The sequence below is a fragment of the Lissotriton vulgaris genome, chromosome 7, assembly GCF_964263255.1.
Source record: "Lissotriton vulgaris chromosome 7, aLisVul1.2, whole genome shotgun sequence".
NCBI classification, from domain to species: Eukaryota; Metazoa; Chordata; class Amphibia; order Caudata; family Salamandridae; genus Lissotriton; species Lissotriton vulgaris.
In genome coordinates this window covers 1247180729-1247204906 of record NC_141695.1, presented here as the reverse complement: position 1 = coordinate 1247204906, position 24178 = coordinate 1247180729, and the positions used below count along the sequence as shown (strand labels likewise).

Here is a 24178-nt window from a genome sequence, read left to right as displayed (position 1 = left end):
GATCACCTAAGACCGCAGAACCTTTTTGCAAAACTAGATTCCGAAAGATAGTTACCAAAATCTCTGCCTTACATAAATATCTCCCTAAAAAAAAAACTATCTGCACAATATGCCACGATCAAATAAGTCCCTAAATAACTTATGTTTGGAGTTATACTAATAAAGTGACACAGCCTTTTATCACCTGGGAAGCGAATTGTGTTGGACTTAGGAATTGACTGCAGGTCGAAATTTGTATTTTGTGGAAATATGCAGAGTCACGATTTAAGCAGTCTGCATTTTGGAGTCAATGAGTTTGCAAAATATGTTTTGAAGCCAATTTTTTCCATCTGGGACTCTTCGCCGCTGAGCTGTGGCGACTTCAGCAGACCTCACTCCAGCAGTCAGATTGGATTCACAGCAGTATTATAGATTATTCCGCTAAAGCAGCCATTCAGATCTGAGCACTGTGAAACATCAGAGGCTTGATAAGCACTGAAAAAAACACCCCGAACAATCTTTGATAATACTACTCTATTTCCATATTATCAACCTATGAATTGGAGCTATTGTGTGCTGAGGAATAGCGCTGAGTTGTTGAATACTTCAGTGCCTCCTACAATTCCGGCTTGTTCGATATCGCACAATGCTTTGTAAAGAGGCCTTACCTTCTTTGCTGCTCGAGGGAGCGATTATAATCCTGAGACCAGGTACTGCAGAGATAACTAGCTAATTTTAAAGTGAAAAGATGAAAAGCCATGGGAGGGAGAAAGACTGCCTGAGCTTCAGAGAATCTACAGCTTGTAAATGACAGGTTGTATGGGGTTTGTCAGCATGTGGGAGAGGGTCCCATGGAGCAGCCCCTACAAAACGGGAGACGTTTAGTTGGAAAGGCAGCTCTCCCATCACGAGCACCATCTGTCAGAACACGAAGAGCGACAGACCTACCCTCAGACTGGAATAAAAGTCAGCGTTTCAACTCCGTAAAAGAGACCATTACTATGAGCAGTAGAGCAAGTTCACATTCATTGTGTTTCATATTTATAAATACAGACACATACAAGCACAGCAGGCACTGCGCTCTCACATCTGAGCCATACAATATGTACAGAAAGGGCTTCTCGCAATCAGTCCGTGCACGGAATTAAAAAAAAATAATACAGAATGCCAAAGAATACGGACCAGACATGAGAACCTGGAAACAATCCGTAATACAGCAGGTGACACCCAGAGAGCACCTTCCCTCCCACCCCTTAAAATACTTTAGAAATGGACACAGTCTGGAAAACTGTGTTTGGGGCAAGGACCATGGCTGTCCTTGAGGACTATATGATTTTCCATGGTTTTGCATCAGTTCTTGAAGACCCTGATTACCACAGAAGCAGGGAGCCTTCCACGTTCACCTTGTGTCAGATGTCCGTGCAGTAGGTATCCCACCCATGGAATACCTTACATCACAGTCTCAGAGGACCAATTTACTTCCCTCTTTGTTGTCCAATTGATCATCTCAAACCATCTTCGGGTTACCACGGAGAATGGCGACGTCTGAGGAACATCTCACATCACCGTGTGTCCAAACAGCAGTGACTGTCCTGGAGGAGCACCGTAAAACATTTAAAGGGCTTTCTCTGCACCACAGAGCCTGCTTGAGGCGCATCATCCTACATCACAGGGTCTCTTGTTAGCAGGGAACCTGCCCAACATGCATCTGTCAACATCTCAGAGTCTTCCTGAAGCATGAACTCTGAACTTCTCACACCATCTCGGTGTACCAGCAGCAGTGAAGCTGACCGAGGCGCATCTTTGAAATTGTTTGTGTGACCTCCAAGTAGGGGTGCTGCTTGAGGAACATCTGAAACCACCTTATGTAGTCCTTGCTGCAGGGACAGTGGTTGAGGTGGTCTTGCACCAAGTTCTACTGTTCTTTCACCAGAGATCATGCCCAGGAGTCATCATACCATCTCAGGAACAGTCGGGGTGGGGGGAAGTTGCTGTAATTGTCACCAGTTCGCTTTGACTGCCTTGATGTCGCTGATGAGGTTCTGAGCCAAACAAATTCCAAAGATCTGAAAGAAATTAGGTAGAAATACAATGAATATCAACACTGTAGAGTGAGGGTCGCTGATACGCAAGGCAGTAAGAAAGAAGGGGTGTCATAGAAAGCCTCAAGAGGAGACACAGGTAGTTAGGGGGGGTAAAGCACAGACTGTTAGGGACATAAGTTCTAAAGCTGGGCTATAAACTACAGACAACAGGTGAGAAAGCACAGGCAGCCAGGACAGGAAAGCATGCTGGTAAGGAAGCAAAGAAACAAGACTTGTGCAGGAAACATGGTAGCCAAGGAAGAACCTAAAGGCAGCTATGATTAGAAACACACGCATCAAGGACAGGTTCATGGTTTAGAGGAATAGGCACAGATATCAGTCTAAAGACAACTGGGCTGGAGGAAGGTTGACCAAAAGCATTAAACTGGTTAAAGGTCAGCAATGAATGGATCACAAAGCAAAGTAGGGGTGAAGTTAAGCTCTATAGCTGGTGTCTTCCTGAACGATGTGCGACGGAGCCCTTGTAACACTAAGAAGAGGGTAGCAGAAGTGCATGCAATGTACATGATGTAGTGTCATGTGAGTATGTAATGACAATATTTGTGGCTCCTGATGGAGTCCATACAACTGTGACTTAAGTATTAGAGCTTGGTGAATTGAATGCAGGTTTAGAATGTTGAGTTCAGGGTTACACACAGAAGAATAAAGACGTGTTATAGTAAGCTCCGTGTGTGGCGTAGTCTTGGCGAGTACCCAGGCTGGGGAGGACGCTACAACTGGTGAATAGATAGGGGATAAGTAAACCAAAGATCTACAGTTCTCTCCCAGACAGTTTGCTGTGGTATAGCAAACTGCTATTGTGTGCCTCCACCAAAGTACGGAATCGGCATTTGACGTATGTGGAGTCAAAGCAAAGCCCCAGTTCTGTGTATAGCATTTGAAATTGATGTAAGCTTCACTGAAGAGTCTACACATCAGTGGCCGAGAACCTGCTGGGAAGGCCACACAAAGAGGTACTGTGAAAGCCATACATTCATACAGAGTGATAATGCTACAGGTATATGCAACCAGATTTTGAAAAAGAAGCAAAGTGCAAGATAATACTACAAACAAACGCACTGTGAGGTGTCAGTTAGCATAAAGAGATGCTTAAGGGCAAAGTGATACAAGAAACGGTAATTTGCTTATCAGTCCTGAGTAAAGAGAGTCATCATTCCACAGCGCGCAAGGGAGTGACCCCCAGAGAAAGCACCCAGGGTTGTGCTTTCAGTGCTGTCCCTATCAGAAGTAAGTCTGGGAGGTGAACCTCCGGAGTTTTCCGCATTCCACGTTATACGGAGCTTGCGGAGTGCCGAGAAACTCCGCTTCACGTTGCTGAGTGGAGTTTTTTTCCTCGCTTACGTTCAGCAACATCAAGTTGGCAAGCCGGAGCGAGGAAAATCCACCTCCCAGCAAGATTTTTCCTCGTTCACGATCGTCAACATCAAGTTGGCGAGCCGAAGCATAGAAAATCAACCTCCTATTGAGATTTCTGAACGTGGGCGGTCAGATTTCTCATCGCGAATGGTCGCGCATGCTCGCGTTGAGAAACTGCCCGCTTGCATTGAGAAAGCTGCTGCTCGAGTAAAAATCTACCTCATTGCTCCTCCCGCCAAATTCCCCACTATGCACAATTTGATACAACACCTTACAGCACTAGATGTACAACCAACCATTGTGGACTCTGCGAAATCACTGGGGATAACCTTGGACTGTAACCTTAATATGCAGAAGCATATTATTAATGCAACGAAGGGAGCAAACTTTCAGATCAACACACTAAGGAAGCTTAAGCCCTTCTTACCCTCAAATGACTTCAAATTAGCGGTGCAGGCCTTAGTACTACCGCGGCTGGACTATGGCAGTGTCTCGTTATGCGGGCTCCCTAAACAGCCCCAGCTCCTCTTAGAGCCTCCACCAATGCTGCAGCGAGACTCATCACTGGATCGAAAAAAAGGGCCCACATATCCCCAGTAGCGCGGCAGAGTTTTTTCTGCACTTCACGCAGTTCCGCGTAGTGGAACTCCACGAACTCCGCCCAGGGTTAATCAGAAGAGGCACCCCATCAAGCTGCTGAGCGGGGCTCAGAACAACTCCAAAGGTTTCCAAAGTGCTGAAAGCTGAGACCGGTGATTGGAATCATGACCATTTGTTTCTCCAATGGTGATCCAGAAAGGAGTCCCTTTTCCTGTACTTATCAAAGATGATGCAGAGTTCAGTACTTCGCAAGTTCTCAGAGATGGTTTGCACAAACAAGATCACCAAGCAGCGGTGGAGTGAACTATACTCTCCACATCAGTAAGTTCCAATAATGGTTACAATGCCACCACCTTCTTGAAACCACCACTGCCAAAAAGCCTAATATTGGCGACACAAAGGCTGCCTGGATAGAGACATTTGATGGATTCATTTATGTGATTGAAGAAGAAGATAACAAAAGATCATCAAGTACCTTAAGAATCTTGCTGATGAAAGCGTAAAAGAAGTTATAAAGAAAATGCAGTGAGCTGACGAAATTGCATATAGTAAAATCAAAGTAGCGTTGAATCTCAAGTTCAATCCAATGCCAAATGTAGATACAAAAGATACATCTTCAGTCAAGAAAGACAGAAAGCTGGTGAGACCACTGGCGAATTTGCTGAGAGACTAGATAGGCTCATCAAAAACTAAATTCAATTAATTTAATTATAAAGAAGCTATACACCTCAGAGTGATTGACAGATGTTTGTCAGAGATTACAGACAACAGATGCTAAGAGAAACTCCTAGTATGGAGCGAGATCTCATGTCTGACAGAGCTGAAGAGCATGCTGACTGACAAGCTGCTGACATGGAGGCTGGAGGTGCCCAGAGTGAGTCAGTCAAGAATATGAGAAATAAATCAAAGTACATGGCCGAGGGACACTGAGCACATTTTTCACAGAAAAAGAAATTGTGCTTCAGGTGTGGATTTTAATTTCCACACAAATCTACATATCTCACAATTGGGCAGATTTGCAAAGGCTGTGGAAAAGAGAACCATTTTGTGATGGTGTACAAGGCGAAGAAAAAATAGGTGCGTCATGACACGAAGACAAAATGGCCTCCCAGGAGAAACGTTCAACGCACATCCACCAGGCCAAGTGACCACATCAGCTGAGTCGATCAACATCTAAATCTTCGAAAAACAGCTCTTCCATATCAATATCAAGTGGAAGTGTAGAAGGTGGGTGTGCCATGTTGATATTTACCTCAGAGAAGCATCCGCATGTTGGCCTGGCCACCCGCGAGGAAAAACACAAGTCCAATCAACATGACAAAGCACCAAAGTCGTTAAAACATTGTCCAAAGGTCACACTAAAAGTCAATGGTTGTTCAATACCTTTCATTAATGATAGTGGTGTGTCAATAAATATTATGCTTGAGGAGGAATATAATGAACTGTCTCCATTGCCCCAACTTACACCATCAAAAACTAAAGTGTATACATGAGCTGCATCGACACCACTACAAAGTCAAGGTTCATTTGTAACCACAATAAAGAATAAAAAACAAAAAGTACAGGCACCCATTTATGTACTTCAAGGTACGGACTCAAGCGTCTGCTCACTGAGCTTCAGTACAGCCGTTGATATGGGACGGATATCCATGATGTATAACATTAATGCTCATCACAAAATAGTAAGCCAAATCCCTTTGTGCTGGGAAAACTTAAGACTATGAAAGTCAAATTACACAGTAACGAGGACGTACATCCTATTGCTCAAAGACACGACTAATTAACTTTTTACTTACAGGAAGCTGTTGAAAAGTAACTTGAATCTTTGCTCAAGCATAATATCATTGAGTATTCTACTGGGCCAACTCCATGGCGGTAGTACCCAAAAAGGACAGTGAAGAAGCTGTACACATCTGTGTGGATATGTGTCAAGCGAACAAGGCAATTGAAAGAGAATAACATCCAGGTACACACATTGCCAACATGATAACACAATTGAATAGTGCACAGGTATTCTCTCTTCTGGACCTGAATAAAGGAAATGAGCAGTTGGAACTCGAGGTGAATTGCAGGTACATTACCACCTTGTCTACACATGTTGGTTATTTTCCATTACAAGAGATTACACTTTGGTGTGTCATCAGCTACAGAGCTATTCCAGGATGGCATTCAGCATATCATGCAGCCTGTCATGAATGCTTTTAATTACAGTGATGATATATTGGTTTTTGGAGTTACACAGAAGGAGCATAACAAAGCTCTCACACAAGTGTGTCAGTTGCTTATTGACGCCAGTTTAACTTTGAATGCTGAGAAATTTGAGTTCCATAAGACAAGGTTAGGATTCTTTGGTCATATCTTTTGTGCTGGGGGCATGACACCCAATCCAGCTAAAGTGCAAGTGCTGTCAACAGCCACATCCCAGCAAGATGATTCCATGTTGTGTTTATTCCTTGGCATGGCCACCTATTGCTCTAGATATATAAGAGATTTTACCACGGCCAGTGTGCCATTAGGAGACTTGACGAAAATGAATGTTTATTTTCTTTCGTCACAATAATGCAAGCAAAGTTTCCAGAAAATCGAGCAAGCTCTATAGAACGCTTCTGAAACAGTATATTTTGACCCAAAGCTTCATAGTGAGGTTATTGTTGATGCTAGCCCTGTTGGATTGGGCATCATCCTTGAACAGCACAGCAGACACCCAAATGCTTGAAGATGTATTGTGGCGTACCCCAGACGAAGATTGTCCCAAACTAAATGTGCTTACCGTACTCACAGCCTGAGAAAGAAAGTTTGGCAGTGACGTGGGTTTGTGAACATTTCCACGTATTCTTGATTGGGAAGCCTTCAGGCTTCTGACGGACCATCAAGCATTATTGACTAATGGTAAAAAAAAAGTAAATTGATACTTGTATAGTGCACTACTCACCCGCAAGGGTCTCAAGGCGCTTGTACGAATACCGCTGTGGAATCCATCCTGGCTTTCCCTGTGAGGCGTCCACTCATGGGCACCCCCAAGGTGGAAGCCAGGCATCCTTAGCGTTGTGGGGGCCGTTGTGGAGATTAAGCAAGCTATTGCCCAGAGTTGCAGAGTGGGACTCCGTGATTGGAATACTCACCCAGGCGAGAATTATCAGGTCCGTGGAATTTTGAGCCCAAGACCCGCCGAGGCGGGGAATTGAACCCTGGTCCCGGGCTAGACCTCTGCATCAGGGTCTGCCGCTCTAATCATTGAGCCACACTTCTCAACTAACATTATTGACTAACTAAGCAAAAATGTCCCTCTGCATTGAAAGCTGGGGTCTGTGATTGCAAGAGTACCACTACACCATTGTGCATTGTCCAGGGAAAGATCAGAACCCAGTCAACTTCTTCTCATGAGTGCCTCTATAATGCCCTAGCACCCATTCTAAGGCAGCTGAAGGTTACATAAATTTCATAGTGAAATCTAGCACTCCAGCTGCCATTTCATCAGAGCAAATCGTCACTGCCACGAGTCAAGATAGTGTTGAAGCCAAAAGACATCATTACACATCAGTCTTGGCACCAGCACCCTCGACCTCTTACCAGAGACAGTAAATATCAAAAGTTTAAGAATGTCAAAGATTAACTGTCCATTACTCAGGAAGGTATTATTCTAAGAGGGTCAAGAATTGTCATTCCAGAGTCTACGACAACAGATAATTGAAGTGCCCATGAAAGACATCGCAGAATTGTTGCCACCAAACAAACTCTCCGAGACCGAATCTATATTCCACATCTCAACAAGAGGGATGAAAAAGAATTAAAGGCCTGTCATCTATGCAACAGCCTGTCATCGAAAACCACTCAACATCTATTCAGCTTTGCAGAGTTGTCAATGCATGCATGGGAAAGAATTGCAGTGGACTCCTTCAGTCATCTTGACAAGAGACATTACCTGATGGTGATCGTTGATAAATATTCCAGTTTTCCATTGATCAAAAATCTCTTATCGATCACTCAAGAATGTGTCATTGAGAGATTAGATAGCATCTTTGCTACCTGGGGTATTGCTGCAATTTTTAAGTTTGACAATGGACCACCTTTCAACAGTCGAGAAGTCAAAGATTTTCTCAGGCACCTTAATGTGAAGCAACAGAAGTGGACCACTCCGTGGCCACAGGCCAATGGCCTTGTTGAATGTTTCACGAGTACTCTAAAAAAGCTGTCTAGCGGATTGTACTAGAAAAGCTTGACCTTAAAGCGGTTTTAAATTCCACTCTTCAAGCTTATTGCTCGACCCTTCACTCGATCAGAGTTGAAATCCCTGCAACCTTGATATTAGAGAGAGCTGTGACGACCAAGTTGCCTCAATGGACCAAAAGAAGAGCAAATACAGAAGAAGAAACTCACATGAAATACTTGGATCATGAGGAGAAAAGGAAAGCCTTGGCAAACAAGCTTCGACATGCAAAATATGTCACCTTCACTAGAGGAGATCGAGTTCCTGTTTGTCAGCAGAGACAATGAAAGTCTGATGCTCCTTTTGATGCTAAACCATTTCATGTTGTGACCAGCATGGTGACAGCTCAGCATCCTAGTAGGTTAATTACACAAGACTCCTCGCATTTCCAGCGTGTGGGCTAATCGCTCGTCAGTTACTGATGTCACTATAGAGACTGGGCCTGAAAGTACAAACAAAGACCCCTTGACTACTGCTGTTTTTCCATCACGAATGCCAGCCAGGGGCATTTCTACTTCCTGTCCCCAGTTTCTGAAGATAAGGTTGAGACATGTGATTCAAGCACCATGAGGACTCGCTGAAGAGCTCTAATTGGATATATTTGTGAACATTTTTTCCTTTTTTATTTAACATTGGGTGAGATGTAGTGTCGCGTGAGTATGTAATGACGGAACCTTTGTAGCGCCTGATGGACTCCATAGAACTGTGACGTAAGCATTAGAGCGTAGTGAATTGAATGCAGGTTTAGAATGTTTAGTTTGCGGTTACACGCAGAAGAATAAAGGCATGTTATATTAAGTTCTGTGTATGGTGTTTCATTGGTGACTACCAGGCTGGGGGAACCCTACACATGAGGTACAATACAAGATCTAAGAGTGGTACAGGTGAGGAACTGCACAGATGTGTGCAGAGGAATATTGCTTTCAGGTGAAATAAAGAAAGAATTGGGAACACGATTGTCCTGGCAAGTGCGTGTTCATTTTCCTCCTTTGGAGGAAGTTGTGGTGAATTTGATTCGGCGAGGCTCTGCCGATTAACTCTGCACCGGAATTAGAGGCGTCATGGGTCCGGGCAAACATCAGGTACGGACCACAGCGTGCGTTGTGGATAAAAAGTGCTTTATTTATAATTGCATCAAATCCTAATACAGAGGCAAGTGCCCTGCATTATTTATATGTATAAAAAAAAAACACTGACAGAAACAACGGTTACAGGCACCTTATAGTTAGGCTCAGATTTCACTCATACAAGACCAGTGAAATGCACCAGTTATAGTTCGCTAAAATAACTATAGCTTAGGCCCACGCAATGCACTGCTTATGACCTCACATATTACATCACTCATGACATGGTCAGTGACATCACTCAGACATCATTGATGACATCTCAAATGACATCACTGATCATATCAGCCACAGAACTACTCTGACATCTACACAACCACTAATACACACAATCACACACCTATACAACGACTCACACACCCACTCTCTGAGCCATAGAGCCACTCACACACCCACTCACTCACCAATACAGCCACTTACTTCCCATACACAGTGACACTCAATCACCCATACAGGTACTCACACACCAGAAAATTCACCCATACAACCACTCACACACTCACTCACCCATACAGCCACTCAACAGAGCTACTGACTCACCCATACAGTCACTCACAAAAGCTATTCACACACCCACTTATTCACCCATACAAGCACTCACACATGCACTCACTCACCCATACAGCCTCTCACATAGACACTCACTCTCAAATACAGCCGCTCACAACCAATCAGTTAACCAAACACCCACACAATCAGCCACTCAGTCACCCACATAACCACTTACACAGACACTCACTCTAACAGCCACTCACAAAGTCACTTCATCACTGTTACAGCCACTAATAACCACTCACCAAACCACACTGCCAATCACTCACCCATACAGCCATTCATACACCCACTCACTCACCAATACAGACACTCACACACCCACTCACTCATCTATACAGCCACTCACACACCCATACAGCCACTCATACACCCACTCACTCACCAATACAGACACTCACACATACACTCATCCATAGAGCCACTCACACAGCCACTCCCACATCCATGCAACCACTCACACACCCATGCACTCTTCAATACAGCCAGTCACACAGCCACTCCCACACCCATACAGTTGCTCGCACACCCACTTAATCACCCATACAGGTACTCAAACACCTACTTAGTTACACATGCAGCCACTCATACACACATATATACAGCTAAAATATAGCAATTTACATTTTGTAGTACCTTAGTATATATGTTTAACACTCAAAATCTTTTAGAACACTCATAATCACTGGATGATGTCTTCAGTGATGTCATTTGAGAGGTCATAAGTGATGTCATGAGTGATGTCACTGACCATGTCATAAGTGATGTAATATGTGAGGTCATAAGCAGTGCATTGTGGGGGCGTAAGTTATTGCTAGCTCAGGTAAATAACTGCAGAATTTCACTGGTTTTGTACAAATGAAATTTGAACCTAACTATTGTCCCTGTAAGCTTTGTTTTTTCAGTAAATGTCTATGTTTTTTTTAATTTTATTTCCGAACTATAACATTCGTGTAACCTTTGTTTTTTTCAGTGAATTTCTAGACTTTAACGTTAAGTAAGATGCCCATTGCGATGCACAGTGGTGGTGGGGGGGGGTTGGATGCAGGGCCTGGACTGGTATTGTGTTGCCCCCAGCCAATCTTGCTGCTCCTGTCCCCCCTCCTTGCAATCCATTGTTCAAGTCCACGCTCCCGCTCCCTCGTTACAGCCCCATGTGGACGTTGTTCTGCCACTGCTCTTCCAGCCTGCCCTAAACAGATTGCTACCCCATTCACCTCCTCCCTAATCTCTATTGTCTGAGTCCATGCACTAGCCCCCTCCCTCCCTGATTGGTCCGATGTGCTGCTTCTGCCCTTTTCTTTAGCATGATGACCCTGCCAACTCCTCCTGCCCTCCATTGCCCAATTCTATGCCCCATCATTGCTCTCCTGCTCAGCCTATGTGCTTAGCTTGCTGCCCCTACTCTCCTTCAGGGCCGGACTGGGAACCAAAACCAGCACCGGCAAAGTGCTCGGCCAGCCCCCCAGGGGGATTAGAGGTGCAACCGAGCTCTTTGCCAGGGCCGGTTGTCTGCCGATTTTGTTACAGGGCCAATTTAGCACCTTTGGAAACATAGATCCTAACTATAACTACCTACTGGTAACCGCCAACAGGAAATGTATATATATATTTTCATATTAAAATTAGGTATGTTTGATTCAAAACATGTCTACATATTGTGGGTGCAAATATGAAAGTAAACAGTAGGGGGACATATTGCTTTTTTAAATTTTTCTAGTTTCCATTGACAAAGCATTTTTTGTTTCCCTAATAATGGCGCTGTTTGACAAATCCTAAAGAAATGTTTACAACTAGAACGCCAATCACTTCAGCTGCTGTCTGGAAAGTTTCAGGGCGAGTCATCAAGCGGGGGACAAGAAAAGGTAGGTCGTAAAACCCGCTTTCCCCAGGTAATTTACCATAGGGAATTTAGACACAACTACGGCCTGAACTGCTGGACGGAATTACACCAAACGTGCCAGAAAGCTAACTCTCGATCCAGAAAGAGCCCTTTTTTTGTAATTTGTTGTAAGTTTGTTCAGTAGTTTTGGATTTATTAAAGAGAAAATATTTATGTATACCTAGAGAGGCAAATCCTCCACACATCTGACAGATATCATGGTGCGAGCTGATTGGCTTCCAATACTTTAACCAGGAAATGTTGGAAGCCATCTTCCAACTCGGACCCAGCCATCTCCCCAAAAACAAAACATGAAAAAATACATAAGGGGGCAGGGTAGGAATACCCTAACCCACTAGGACGACTGGTGGGGTCCCATAGGAACCCCGCCTGGGGCCAAAAAATGATGTTTTTTTCATTTTACTGCAATAAAATAAAAAAATAATAAACAAGCCCGGTTTCCCATGCTTGTGTTTTTTTTTCCTCCCTGTGTTGGCCAGGTCCTAGGGGTGGGGGGATTTGTGAGGAGGGGTGCGTTTGCCCCCCGCCCCCCCCTGCCTCGCGAGGCCGATTTCAGGCCCAGGGACCCCATCGGGCCCAACTTTTAAAATACAATGGGAGGAGGGTGCTGGGCCCCCCTCCAGGGACCCCACAGCCCTGCCAAAGGTTCAGAGGAGGTGGGGGCACAGAGCCCCCCTCCTCTGACTGATTTCAGAACTGAGGACCATCTCCATGGGGCCCGGAGGTGAAGAGGAATGGGAGAAGGGGCCGTGTGCCCCTCCCTCCCGGAGCCATTAATGATCCTGGGGTGCCCAACCTTGGTTGGGGACATAGCGGTTTCCCTGCCCCTACTGGCACAGGCAAGGAAAATTGTATTTACTCATGCATGGCTATAACTCATGCCCTAAGGTAACTATAACTCACTCCATGTGGGGTAAAACACTGTTAATTGCCCCCATGTTATATCAGTCATGACATCTTCTATGACATCATAGATAATATCACTGCAGCATAAAATTATTGTTGAGAAAATAAATTGGCAAGGGCGCAAGTTATAGTTACCTCAAGGCACAAGTTCTAGTTTCCTGGAATAAGTATAGCTGCTGAATTTCTATGATTTTGTGTGTGTAAAATCTGAACCCAACTAGAACGTGAAATTCTATTTCCCAACTATAACATCCCTGTAACCGTTGTTTTTTTCAGTGACTATGCATATTACCTTATCAACCTCATCTTCTAAACCCAACCCACCCTAAACCCTAAAAATACCATTGGCACGCAAATACCCCTAAACATACCCTTGCCACCCAAATACCCCTACCCACACTAAAACCCTAAAAATACCCTTGCCATACAAATACCCCTATCCATATTAAACCCTAAAAACCCAATTGCCCTAATATAAACATATATTACACACACATACGTACACAAACACACAAATATATTATACAATTACCTGTAAAAGCATGCATGGCAAAAGCATATGCATGGTAAGATTTTGCATGGTGAAGGCATATGCTTTGTAATGGATGCGTGGTAAAGATATTGCGTAGTAACGGCCACGTAGTAAATCTGCTTCCCTTAGGTGCTCATTAAGAGTCAGCTAGGTGCAGGTGTTTCCAGTCTGTATCTCTGCACCAAATTCAGGTAAATCCTAAGTTTTCTCTCCTTAATGAGGAGTAACTGCCTGGACCCAGAAATTCCATGCCCTGTTGCATGCATTTTTTCCCCATTTCAGGGAGACAACCGCTGACATTTTCCTATTCTTATCACAGAGCGGCAGAAAATGTCAGCCAGAAGACCTGTGGGGAGATGGGTTAGGGGTCCGGGTTTAGTGCATTCATTAGCCTGTCTTCTGGGGGAGCATAGTTTACTCCCCCAGTGCCACTGCAGGGGGCGGCCTTGGGCCAGAATGTACTGCTGCAACAGTATGACAGGTCCAGCCGCATAATTATCTGGGCCATAGTTTGTGAACCCAACAATTGTGGATCCGGAAACACTTGTGATTGCGGCTGAATAATTCAACCTGGAGTTAACGCTATGGGTGAAAATGTGCAACTAACCTGGCCTATGAGGAGTTGTGCAGGCACAGAGGTAAACGGGATGGGGACCTTGGCGCTAGGGAGCATGCTTAAAACAGAAAGGTACATGAGAGAGGACACTGGTGTCAAATGTGCAGTATACTATATGGACTAAAAAGTGTACATGTCACAAACCCTTGTTGTGGTCGCATCACGGTTAATGGCCAGTGCCTAAAGCAGGGGTCTCCAAACCGGTCCTGGAGGGCCTGATCCATGCCAGATTTTTTTGGATATCCCCATTGAGATACATGTAGTTATTTTAAAAATCTGGCATGTATCCGGCCCTCCAGGACCGGTTTGGAGACCCCTGGCCTAAAGCATCCTATGGGCATGCAGCACTAACTTTTCGGTCATCAACAGCGCATGGATGGATTCATAGACTGCTCCATAAAAAAAGGTAAATATTCCTTCATGCTTTCATTCACTCATCCCAACAGCTCACACCCAGTATGCTGAGACTTGACCCCTTGGGTGCTGTAGTTTTCAAACAAGCAATACCTGAAGCAGCGCTACTCCCACAAAAATTCCAGCTACCACAATTAAATTATCTTGCAGCCACTTCTCAAACTGTCCCACGCAGCCCTTGGTGTAGATATAACCCTGTTGCTCCAGCTCCTGCAGAGAAAACAAAATTGATAAAATGGAGAGAAGGAGCAGCGAGATCAAACTAAGGCCAGAGAACAGACTGAAAAGGCGGAATCTGAAAAAAAGAAAAGTCAGCGGGAGAGGGGGGTTGAAGGGGTGTGGAAAAGGGGAAAATTGGGCGACTCCCCAACAGACAAGGGGAAAGAAAAGGGCATTAAAGGAAGGAAGGTGGCAGAGGAAGACATGGGGAGTAGGGGAGGGAGCATGGATGGGAAGAATAGAGGCTTGTGAATTCAGAGCAAAGGGTAACGCAAGGCCAAGATATTGATGTAAGAGAAGAGACTGAGTGGGAATGCCTGCAGTTTCCTATATACAAATGGAGTTGTACGTAGGAATGTGTTTCAGTTTCGACAGCACAGTTGTGATCCTTGAAAACAGTAGTGGCAATACTGAGGTAAGAGGGCGCTCACCTGTTTAAGTCGGACATCATATCCGCACTGAGTGTTGGGCACGTCCTCCTGAGGAGCAAAGACAAAACTATCAGCGGACTGTGACATATAAGGTCTTCATTGGTAGACATGAAATCCCTTTTCCCCACCTCATGGATGCCACCCTTCACAGAAGCATTGAATGAAAACAAGCATGTAACCTAACAACTGTTATTTCTGGGTGCCACGTTCAGTAGCATGTGCGAAGTTCGCAGAGTTCTGCTCCGTGGAAATCTGCGAAATGCCGAAGAAACTCAAAACTACAGCAACACTTGTTAAAAATTGGAAATACCTTGCCACAGAGAGGGACCTAAGAGCAACAGATCTAGTATGGCACATATACTTCCATACATCACAAGAAGGGCTTGGACTGAGGGGCGGAAAATCCTGATTTTGAGATGAACATCTTCTAGAGCATTTGTAATTCCTGAACACAACATTCCCATAACTAAGCAGGGACTGTGGCTCCGTTGACTGTTCTACTTCTTGCGATTAAAGGAATGGATGGATGGATGGATGGATGGATGGATGGATGGATGGATGGATGGATTTGGTATTTGTATAGTATGAACTTGGAAAGCATGGAACACCCTTCCCCTCCTCCGCACTGCACCCTCGCTGACCTCGTTAGCTGCACAGTCAGTTACACCAGGATTCAAAACTGGCCAGCGGGATTGATCCCGACACCAACTGCAAAGTGATAATATCCCTGCACTTTCATTCATACTGATGCAGACTTGCCAATAACCAGGATTCTGGCCATGAACAGTTCCTTTATAGAGGGCGAATTGAATACGCCCAACCCAGCTATACCTACTACAGAAGCAAGTGTATATCACTCTCACTGTAGGAGTCCTGAAACAAATCTCCGCAAAGAACAGTCGTAGATGTCCAACATAGACTGCACCCACAATTAATTTTTGAAGTTGGATGAAAATACATAACTGAATCTACAACTTACATCCATTGCCTCGGTCCCCAGAATTTTTGTCCTGAAGAGACCTCGCTACGACAGAGGGTCGAAAAGTCATCGACTATTTAAAAAGGATAGTCCAGAAAACTAGAAAATTCTCTAAAACACATGATTTATTCCAAAAACACAACGGCGATCCTTTAACTCCAATATTCAATTCCTTTATTAAAACTGTCACTTTACTCAACTGTTGGTTATGGTCACTCCACTGGGGTCACATGAGTCACAATCTCTCTCGTATAAATATATATGTAAATAGTGTCAATATGCAGAAAAAGTCTTTTTTTTGTTATAATTGTCTATCTTTCAATTACGTTGTTGCAAATTAAAAAGCACTTGCTTGGGCTGAAGTGAGTTTTGAATAAGTAAATTAGTTGGGCTGTTTCTCTCTAGTCATAAGTGATTCCCAGAAGTAATTAATTAATTAAATATAAATTGAGGAAGTAATTGAATTTTTAAACGTATTGACTGCATTAATAAGCTGTATTTTCTTAAATCACTGCAAGATGGTAGGAACTTGTGGAAAACAAAAAATTCTCAGCTTAAATCATTTCAAAATAGTTGGCACCTGCTGAAAACGAAAATTCCTACGATTTATATGAGTTCCTTGTGAACAGTTGTGCTTAAACTGACTGACCATTTCAGGAAGAAGCACAAGACCTGGCTCTTCGACAAAGACCCGCCGCAAGTGCCTGGATACACTCTTGGGTGATTAGAGGCGCTGTACAAGTACTATTTGAGTGACTGATTGATTGAATGATATGAACCTAGAAGAAAAATCCAACAGAGCGCTGTACAAGATTGAAAGGAGTAATACAATCAGAGAGAGAATGCAGTCCAGAGAGCTTGGTTCTGAGAGATGAGGAGTACTGTTCACTATATATTAATGTAATTTGTAAAGTGACTGAATCACGCCCGAAGGGGTATCTTCGCACTAGCGTGGGAATGCAGACAGGTAGTATTAGTTCCTGATAAGCTCTGTTTTAAGGAGCCTTCTAAACTGAAGGTGATTAGCACGCTTTTGAAGGTGAGAGGACAGATGGTTCCAGTAAAGGGGGGCCAGGTAGGAGAAGGCTTTGCCCTCAGAGCGCGTTCAGGATGTTGTGTTCTTTCAAGAGATCTACCTTCAGTTCTTTCCTAAACTGAACGAGGACAAGAGCTGTCCTGATGAATACAGGGATCTCATTCCAGCTCTTGAGTGCATACGTGGAGGAACCCTAGCGCCTTGTTTTTTTCTTTTGTGCATTTCTTCATCTGCAGTCTGATGGTGTTCTGGCTGCGTCTGTGCAGAGGGCCACCAGAGGAGGTACGCTTGGCAACCTCTGGTCTTTCTTTAACTACAGACCTTCACTTCTGAATATACCCCTCACAGACCCTTCACCCACCCAGCGTGGAACTCACAGATCAGCCATTCACATTCACAAGCAAGAGATTCGGAGAAGTCCAGGCAGAGTAAATTACAACCCATCTAGCCCAACCATTTTGAATTCAAATCAAACAGTTTTACTTCTTTCACTGTGCATAAAATAACGTAAAGGTCGCTAAAAACTGATACCAATCAGCATTTTTGTGAGAACTGCACATCCAGTCATCATGTCAGCCAGTGAAACACAATAGTGTTTTTCTAAGAGTGCAGAGTAGGGAAAGGCCCCTTTAAAATATATGCGATGTAGCAGGAAGGTCACTCTAGAAAACACCTGCAAGAAAATATAGACTCAAGTTGTTGCAACATCGAATTCCTAATTTGAATGCATTTTGTGAAATTTTTAGGGAAGGTAGGAGGCTTAATGTTGACGAGGCCCTCTCTGTCCACCGAAAGCACTAGCAGAGTACAAATGACAGTCTGGATTGGGAATAGTGACAAAGGGTTAGACCAGGGGTCTCCAAACCGGTCCTGGAGGGCCGGATCCATGCCAGATTTTAGGGATATCCCCATTGAGAGACATGTAGTTATTTAAAAAATCTAGCATGGATCCGGCCCTCCAGGACCAGTTTGGAGACCCCTGGGTTAGACAATCCGGTCTACTTATCCTGCTTGACTTATCCTCAGCCTTTGAGACCGTCAAACAGGATAACCTACTTGAAATACAGAATGGGCTTATCAGGGTCAGTACTAAATTTGTTTACCTCTTTCCTCCTAATTAGATCCCAAAGTTTCAAGGACAATCAATCATTGTCCATGGCCGTCCTAGTCACATCAGGAGTACCGCAAGGCTCCTCACCTACATTGTTCAACCTATTCATGGAGTTGGTCACAGCTATCCTCAACTCATCAAATATCCACTTTCACATGTACGCAGATGACACACAACTATATTTAAAGATAAACTCTCCGGAGGCGTAAAATCTCTCAATCTAACCTTACAAAAATTTCAGTCATGGCTGACAGAAAACCACCTCAAACTCCACGCCTTCAAAACTGAATTCCTATTAATCGCTCCACCTAACCAATCAGCAATGATACAAGAATGGCTTAAACAACTTACAGCACTCAAGTGCCAACCTCTTATAATTGACTCAGCAAAATCGCTGGGAGTAACTCTGTACAGTAATCTAACCATGCAAAAACATATCAGTGCCGCAGCAAAAGGAGCAAAGTTTCAGATGAACACCTTGAGAAAATGAAAACCCTTCCTTCCAGCAAAGCAAACGACTTTAAACTGGCAGTCCAAGCACTAGTAATCCATAGACTAGAATGTGGTAGTGCAACCCTCTGTGGGCTCTCCAGATCTACAACTGTCCCTCTAAGAGCATCACTCAACTTAGCGGCCAGGGTCATCACTGGTTCCAAAATAAACTGCCACATTTCCTCTGACTTCAAAGCTCTCAACTGGCTTCCCTCCGAAGCAAAAATTCAATAAAAAAAATCACCTGCATGAAGCACAAAGCCCTACATCGCAAAACCCCAAGGTATCTGGCCCAGAAACTGGAGCTCCCATGCAGAAACAGATCCTCCAGGAGCGTCAGTAACCTTCTTTTGAAGCCGCAAAGATTTGCCAAAAAGAAAACATATAACCGCGCCTTCTCTGGAATTGCCCCAAGGATCTGGAATGCATATGGCTGAGATACCCGCCACCCCCTCTCAACACAATCCCCAAGAATTGGGAAACCGGAAACAGTTCTGAACTTTTGGAAGGCGGGAGGGAGTTACCCTCCCGGCCGTATTTATTAAAATATGAAACAAAATCAAAACATTAAAATAACAGTTTCATATCATGTACAATTTCATATCCACATTACGATGTTTGGCTAACCTTAACACATATCTAATACAAAGGTTCTCCTAGCCGATACTAACATCCTTACAAAATGCATTTCAAATTGAAATTGTACATCCTAACGTTAAGGTCCAACGGCAAGGTCGTAACCGGTATCAGATCCCTAAACCAGAACTCCCCCCTCACTTGTGAGGGGCGGCCGCACAGAGGACTGCACCTCATGTGCCATACCAATTTCCCTTGTCTTGACGGGGGCCCCTGTTAACTCGACGCCATGTACGTGGTCGTCCGAGGACTCGTGTGAGGTGTCTAGAAGGTAGCGTAGACCCCCTCCCCACCCCACACAACTTACCACATCTGCCGTCGCAGATGTCCTGGCCCCGGGAAATTCCCAGGAGGGGCCCGTAGCCCCTCCTATCCAGGGAGGGGCCTTGACCGCCTTCCCTTTCCTTTAGGCGTCCCGTCCTTTAGAAGGGACCGCCTCCCCGTTGAGGGGCCAATGGCCACCTCCCCCCGGGCGCTCCCATCCGTAATGGGTGACGCCCCCCCCAGGGATCTTCCAATGACTGCTCACCGATCATGACCTTACCGCCCGACCAAAAAATAAATACGACAAGACTAATGACTAAAGAGAAAGAGACATTCCTACTTTAAACAGATCGAGTGTCAACCCTCTAAAACCTTACTAATCACTCTGATGCAAGACTTTAATAAAGCATACTGCAAAGAATTATCCACTTTATTGAAACCGAATCACAAACTTTATTCAGAAACAACCTGCAAGAAAACAACTACTACGTAAAATGACTTTATACCACAACAACTTGCTGTCTTCAGGGGATGGTGGGTGGGTTCAAAATTGGCTCTTCGTTCCGTCTCGAGCTCACGTGCAGCGAGGAGGTGCAGCTTCAGAGCACAGGAACAAGAGGATGCTTCCTTGGATTGTTGCTCCTTTTATTCTTCTCCGGGCGGGCGTAAACCCGCCTCCTCCCGCCTCCAGGGGCGTGGCTGACGGCTTCAGTGTCTAGGACAACCCACTCTTGGGTGGGAAAAAAGCGCGCCCCGGCTACGCCGCTTCGGGCATACCAGCCGAGACGCGCCTCCCACCCAAAATGGCTTCCCGGGGGGATCGGGGTACTCCACCATACGTTCGGGGGGACCGAGTGGTCGCCCCTTTCCATATGGCTGAGATACCCGCCACCCCCTCTCAACACAATCCCCAAGAATTGGGAAACCGGAAACAGTTCTGAACTTTTGGAAGGCGGGAGGGAGTTACCCTCCCGGCCGTATTTATTAAAATATGAAACAAAATCAAAACATTAAAATAACAGTTTCATATCATGTACAATTTCATATCACATTACGATGTTTGGCTAACCTTAACACATATCTAATACAAAGGTTCTCCTAGCCGATACTAACATCCTTACAAAATGCATTTCAAATTGAAATTGTACATCCTAACGTTAAGGGCCAACGGCAAGGTCGTAACCGGTGTCAGATCCCTAAACCAGAACTCCCCCCTCACTTGTGAGGGGCGGCCGCACAGAGGACTGCACCTCATGTGCCATACCAATTTCCCTTGTCTTGACGGGGGCCCCTGTTAACTCGACGCCATGTACGTGGTCGTCCGAGGACTCGTGTGAGGTGTCTAGAAGGTAGCGTAGACCCCCCTCCCCACCCCACACAACTTACCACATCTGCCGTCGCAGATGTCCTGGCCCCGGGAAATTCCCAGGAGTGGCCCGTAGCCCCTCCTATCCAGGGAGGGGCCTTGACCGCCTTCCCTTTCCTTTAGGCGTCCCGTCCTTTAGAAGGGACCACCTCCCCGTTGAGGGGCCAATGGCCACCTCCCCCCGGGCGCTCCCATCCGTAATGGGTGACGCCCCCCCCTAGGGATCTTCCAATGACTGCTCACCGATCATGACCTTACCGCCACAGGCCGGATAGTTGACCGGCTATCCGGACCCCCCACAAAACTCCTACCTAAAGGTCATGCTGTAAACTCCTCAACCAGGCTACGAAGTCTCCTATGAGTAAAGAATTCCCCACCCGGGACAAATGGACCCCATCCTCTAGATACATATTGTCCCCCCTGATACAACCATGAGGAATCGAATGCAATGTACTGGTACGGAACAGTCTACTCAGCTTGTTATTCACCTTTTTCACAGAATGATTTATAGCAGACACTGAATTAGCCCCACGCCATACCTTTCGTGGAATCATATGGGACCATGCAATCGTGCACCCTGGAACTCTTCTCGCCAACCAACTTACTGTGGATAGTATCGCCTCGAGAAGTAGTCGTCTACCAGTGGTCACCAAATCATTGCCCCCAAGATGTACTATGAGTATAGATGGCGGTGACCTTGTCCGCCCTAACAAACCCTCGAGAAAATGTTGAAACTGGTCAATACAGAGCCCGCCCCTTCCGTAGAAGGTCACCCTGTACCCGTATTCCCCAGCTGTGTGAATCATGTCACCTGCTTTGAATACGTCCGCGGCACGCCTCACGTATGAGTGGCCCACGACCCACACCACTCTTTCCTCAGCCGGTGATCTCTGCCCGCTGGTTCCCAGGTGTCGGGTCGACTGCACAGTCCGCCCCGCCTCGTACGTTTGCGAAACTGTAACCAAACAAAGACAAGAAGCGTGAGTACATGATATCAGCTTCACAACATGTGCAACCGCACATACCTTTTGTAACAATTCGAGGACCAACGCCCCAACTGTTTCACTTTTTCCGCACTCAGACCCCTGGCTGTAGCCTCTGTAGCAGCCCCTATCCGAAAGGAATGAGTCCCAAATTCGCCCGGGTTCAAGCCCGCGGCCGAAATTGCCATTGCAAACACCCGCTGGAACTGAAACCTTGTCAGCGGGGTGGCATCTGCGTGCCTCAGCAATGTCCCCCCCCCATGATGCCGCCCTCTGCGCTAAATACTCCTCAACGCATGCCACCGGGCACATGGGAGATCCGGGAATCCGCTGGACTACTACACTGTCCCCGATCGCCCCCTGATCGGTCTTGGACCTGACAAACGAGACAATCATCATCTCCCCTTTTACTTGAATGTGCTCTCGGCACAAACCACCCCCGTATCCTGCTTGTTTCTTGCCACCAGTTCGCTTACCCGCATAGCCCCATGGAATGCTAATGCAAAAGCGGCCCGGAATAACACTGTTTCCGACTGGGATGAACACGTTGCAGGGAGTACGGACAGTAACAGGGTCAACCTATCCAGACCTATCGGGTGCCTTTCATCTACTCTGCGACCCTCAAGGCGTTGCCACCCACGCAGCGCTTTCTGTACTACGAAAGACACTGTAGGATCCTGGATACCATGGGCCCGCGCCATGAAGGAAATGGCGGCCCGATGCCTCTGGGCCGTAGCCACCGATTTGCTTGCCCTGCATAATGACAGTAAAAACTCTATGACAAATTCCTCCTGGCCCCAAAGCCCCCTCCTAGCAGAACCCAAAAAGGACCAATAGGTACGGAACGCCCCTTCATATGCCTTCCTTGTCCTGGGTGCTAAACTCTCTCCCACGAGGTTTTGTAGTTCGGGGCACCGAGAGACCAGAGAGCTTCGGGGAATGGTGCCGCCACCGGGTCCGCTGTGGGCAGAAAACCCCAGAAGGCCTGCATACGGAAACGAGAAAGCGCATCAGCAGCCTGATTCAGCACCCCTGGCACATGCCTTGCTCTAAAGAGCACGTTCAATTGCATACATAGTAAAACAATTTCTTTGAGCAACCTCAGAATCCATTTACATCGTGCTGCCTGACTATTGATACACTCAACCACGGTCATGTTATCAGACCAGAACACCACAGAGTTATCCCTAAACCCCTCAGGCCATGTTTTCAAGGCCACCAGAATAGGGAACAGTTCGAGAAAAGCAATGTTACTTGTAAGTCCACACTCGTGCCACCATGACGGCCATGTTTGCGCCGACCAGTGATTGCCAAATATGGCGCCAAAACCTATACTCCCCGCCGAATCTGTCCACAGCCCCAACTCTTCGGAGGACACCGCTGGCTTGGTCCAGACAACCCGACCATTGAAATCCGCCAGGAATGCCAACCAAATGCGCATGTCCTGGCGAATCTCAGCCGAGAGCCTCGTGCGGTGGTGCCCCTCTTTAAGACCGACCATGGCTTGTGCAATCGAGCGGGAAAAGGGGCGGGACATTGGCATTACCCTAAGGGCAAAATTCAACTGACCCACAGTCCGCTGTAATTGATGCAAGTTCACCTTAGTTTCTCTAATGCATGCCTCAAGCGAAGCCCTGAATTTCCGTACCTTTTCTTCTGGCAACCGGAAACAACCTTCTTCGGAATCGAGTTCTATTCCAAGAAACTCGAGCGAAGTTGATGGCCCCACAGTTTTGCCTGGCGCCAATGGCACACCAAACTGACTCATCAGATCACAAAATTCTTTTAAAGCCTGTGCACATTCTGTGTCCCCGGCAGCCCCCAGAAACAGAAAATCATCTAGATAATGCATAACATGCTGAAAACCCGTCATTCTTGTGAATGCCCACTGCAGGAAACAACTGAATTTTTCAAAATAAGCACAAGATATGGAACAGCCCATTGGCATACATTTATCCATGTAATAGCGCCCCTGAAACATGAAGCCTAGGAGACGCTGATCGTCCGGGTGTACCGGGAGCAACCGGAACGCGGACTCGATGTCAGATTTGGCCATCAGCGCTCCGGGCCCCAGGCGATTCAACATGGCGACTGCATCGTCGAAGGATGCGTACCGCACCGAACAAAGCTCTGGGTCTATCGCATCATTAACTGACAAATCTCTCGGGCTGATAAATTATGTATCAGTCTAACTCACCCGGGTCCTTCTTGGGGACCACTCCCAAGGGTGAACAAACAAAATTAGGAACTGGTGGCATGTTGAATGGTCCCACAACCCGACCCCGGGCCACCTCTTTCCCAATCTTCGCTTGCACCACTGCCGTATTATGTAGGACCGATAGTTGGTTCTTACACTGTGCTTTACCC

The 24178-nt window shown here is 45.8% G+C and overlaps 1 protein-coding gene across 2 annotated transcripts in view; it reads right to left on the bottom strand.

The window, feature by feature from the left end:
• Window positions 1-988: 988 nt before the first annotated feature.
• TSPAN17 (tetraspanin 17) overlaps window positions 989-24178 on the bottom strand; it is a 125250-nt gene continuing 102060 nt past the window's right edge. Inside the window, exons 7-9 of one of the 2 annotated variants that reach the window (XM_086931764.1) lie at window positions 14945-14992; window positions 14388-14504; window positions 989-2045 (exon numbers count right to left, since the gene is read on the bottom strand). In XM_086931764.1, coding sequence (XP_086787890.1) covers window positions 1980-2045; window positions 14388-14504; window positions 14945-14992 — 231 coding nt within the window. In that variant the 3' untranslated portion in view covers window positions 989-1979. The remainder of the gene's footprint in view (window positions 2046-14387; window positions 14505-14944; window positions 14993-24178) is intronic. The other variant, XM_086931765.1, reaches the window with a different exon arrangement.